This window comes from Saccostrea cucullata, unplaced genomic scaffold, assembly GCF_032062105.1.
Source record: "Saccostrea cucullata isolate Sc308-1 unplaced genomic scaffold, CSIRO_AGI_Scuc_v1 ctg2962, whole genome shotgun sequence".
Taxonomy (NCBI): domain Eukaryota; kingdom Metazoa; phylum Mollusca; class Bivalvia; order Ostreida; family Ostreidae; genus Saccostrea; species Saccostrea cuccullata.
The window spans coordinates 8,910-11,913 of NW_026937534.1; the positions used below are offsets into that span (position 1 = coordinate 8,910).

General features: G+C 34.7%; 1 protein-coding gene across 1 annotated transcript; it reads right to left on the reverse strand.

The window, feature by feature from the left end:
- Positions 1 to 201: 201 nt before the first annotated feature.
- Positions 202 to 1,758, reverse strand: LOC134248339 (uncharacterized). Its single transcript, XM_062730747.1, has 2 exons — positions 1,576 to 1,758; positions 202 to 642 (listed from the first exon to the last, which is right to left on the reverse strand). Exons 1-2 carry the CDS (start codon positions 1,742 to 1,744, stop codon positions 452 to 454), a joined length of 360 nt encoding a protein of 119 aa, XP_062586731.1. The 5' UTR covers positions 1,745 to 1,758; the 3' UTR covers positions 202 to 451.
- Between the last annotated feature and the right edge of the window lie 1,246 nt (positions 1,759 to 3,004).

A 3,004-nucleotide genomic window follows, 5' to 3' on the forward strand; every position in this document is an offset into this window, starting at 1 on the left:
GGGGAGGAGAGTTGTGGAACCGAATAGTTCAAGTACGAACCATCTAACATCTGCATAAATTAGCAGTGATGTCCTCTTACTTCAGTGAGCCCCGTGCCTCTGCGTGTGTCCTGACCACCCACCACCTCCTGCAGTCCAGGACATAAGCCTCAGCACAACAATATCAAAAGAAAAAGAATCTTTTATATTGTTTAATTCTGCTTCATAAAAATTTTAATAAATCGGATGTATTATGAACCCTGAGAACATTGAGTATGTATCTCCACCAAAGATCGTGTTATGGCCATTCATTAACTCGGTTTGGCACCAGACATCATCCGCAGTGTTGAGTTGTAGAACAATAGATCCAGTTCTGCGCAGATATTGGTGCGTGTTGGCGTCCAAGAAGGTGACGGCCACTGGTTGTGTTTTCTTCATAATTCGAACATGCATCATGTGAGAAGAATCTGAATTAGGGGGTGCTGTAATTTCTACTGCAAAGTGGTAAATTCCTGGATATGGGGCGACAAATATTCCGTAAAGGGTTGGTACGCATTCCGGCGTTAAGCTTGACATTGTCGAACACAATGTGGAAGTTGTTTGTCGGATTTGTAATACTTCTTGAGAGCTCCGCCACAAAAGCAACATTGGACCGGGTTCTCTCTACAGCAATAAATAATGATAATTATTATCAGATACGACATTCCATGTTTTGATTATCATCAACCTGTATGATTTTAGTCACTTCATTCAAATTCTGTGACAAAACTTAAATAATTGATCTCTCTTAAATGCTAAACTGTAGATTAATTGATTTCTGTGACATTTTTTCTTTATTTTTAGTGTCATATGTTAACAGTTGACAGCATGATATTACATTTAAGCGGCTAGAATATTAAAAATCATCTGCAAAGACATATGTTTTGGAGCGTTAGGGTTGGAGCTACGTTTTTGCTCTGCTCTTATTTTGTATTGTTTTATGGATTTTGAGTAAGAGGAAATTGTGGAAATGTCGAACAGATCGTAGAACCTGCATTTGAAAGAAGGAAAATATCAGAGCAAAGTAGATCTTTTTTCAAAAATATTGTCATTATAGAGTAAACTAACAGCTAAACTATATAACAAAGAAAATGACCTCAGTTTTTTCATCTTTAACTTTCCTGTCTTATGAAAGAATATTTCGTCAACACCTACATTGTACATATGGTGTTTAATCTCCCAACTTACGCAATGCCCAAAATCATGTCAAAAGTACGATTAATTTAAAAATCGAGACAGGCTACTGACAGATAACTTGATTTCACAGGGATTTCAACAACCTCCACCAAAGGTGGTATTTCGTAAAATCTTTAATCCTTTTAATGAATTTGTTAACATGTAATTTGTATTATTTGATCGGAATTTGGTTTTGTTTCAAACCAGTTACTGGACTTTTATTTTTATATTGAATTAACCACAATAAGTCCCTTCAATCTAATCAATGCAAAGAGATCATAGCGGAAGAGATCAGTCACAAGGTATGTTTTATCCAACACACCATATCTCCAGAAAATTTAACCATTAGTGTTTTAAATGATTAAGGGCACGATAATTTACCTTTAACAATGGTATCATTCAGCTGCGCAATTATTGTCTTTAAACCCTGGATCTCCTGGTCAAGTTCATTTCTTGTGATGATCTGGTCACCATGGTCAATGTTTTCCAGAAGAATTGAGGATGTCGTCTCAAAACCTATCACAAGAATTAAAGTTCTGGCAAAGAACATGATGGTGTTAATCTGTAAACACCGACGGCCTGTAGATAAGAGTAGTGCACACGTGTTCTCTTAAGGAAAAACAGAAGTACATTTAACTTATATAAGAATAATAATAACGAATCTATGAAAATAGGACTTAACTAGAAAAAATTTCTGATCCGATTTATTTCCCTCCATCTGTAATATAAATCGTATAAATTGTTATATAAAATTTTTCACTCCTTTTATGCACTCTACGTCTTTATCATCAATATAAAAACTTTTTTTTAATTTAAAATGAATGATTTAAAAAGACCTGCACAAGCAAGATATTTTCTTTTAAAACATGTTTATTCAATTCTGCAGTAAACTTTATGCACTATACAGAGATTCTTCAGATACATTATTAAGATACGAACTAATCATCACATTTACCAGTAAGGTTGTCTGACGTAGTTCGATGTACAATACAATAAGCACAACTTATTTTCACTAGATAAAATTCAGTTAAAAGAAAATACTGATTATCACAGCTGGTAAAACAAAATAATGTCAGGAACTCCAAAAGCATATGCACAGTTCTCGGAACACTGGTTCACTGCAACCAAAGTGTACGACACATCCAGTGAATCATTTCTCATGAAACACTCCCCATAAAACTCCAGACCAAAGTACTGTAACAGTCTGTTTCTGACCTCCTCAGCACACACCGCGAATGGTAGTGCCGATGTCATACCAGTTGTTCTGGAGCTTCATATTAATGTAACTCAGAAATTCAGGATTAGCACCGGCGGCGATGTAGCAGCCAATAGGCCGAAAGTCCTGAGTGTTTGGTTGGATCATCTCACCATTGCCTACAATACAATCTGTGTCATTTATATCTAGAGGTCTACTTTTTTAAAATTTCAAAATCAAAAAGTCATCTTTTCTTTCTAAGTAAGTTCTACGTATTTGAATGATTCAATCATATTGAATAGCATTCTAAAATTCACTTTTGTAATGATAAACCACCGATATAAATTCTCTTCAAGGAAAAACATTTCAACAATATCATCTTAAACAATTAAAAGCTCTAACTTATATAGTTAGGAGTTAAAAAAATATATTGCAGGACAAAAAAAAAAAGGAAACAAAAGAAATATTCTGTTTTTTTTTGGACAATATGCTTTAAGTTTTACATCAGATTGGTTGTATGTTGCATACTGTAATCTGATGAGCAGGGAATAGAACAGATGCACAATTAACGTCGATTTCTAGGCAGAGTTACCTAAGTCAGTTACATCGGAAGAT

What these genes read in the sequence shown, in the direction of transcription:
- LOC134248339 (XM_062730747.1), bottom strand. Translation starts at nt 1,744, where the DNA reads ATGTTCTTTGCCAGAACTTTAATTCTTGTGATAGGTTTTGAGACGACA. An exon ending in GAATGATACCATTGTTAAAG is followed by an intron (nt 643 to 1,575) that starts GTAAATTATCGT and finishes TTATTGCTGTAG; the next exon opens with AGAGAACCCGGTCCAATGTT.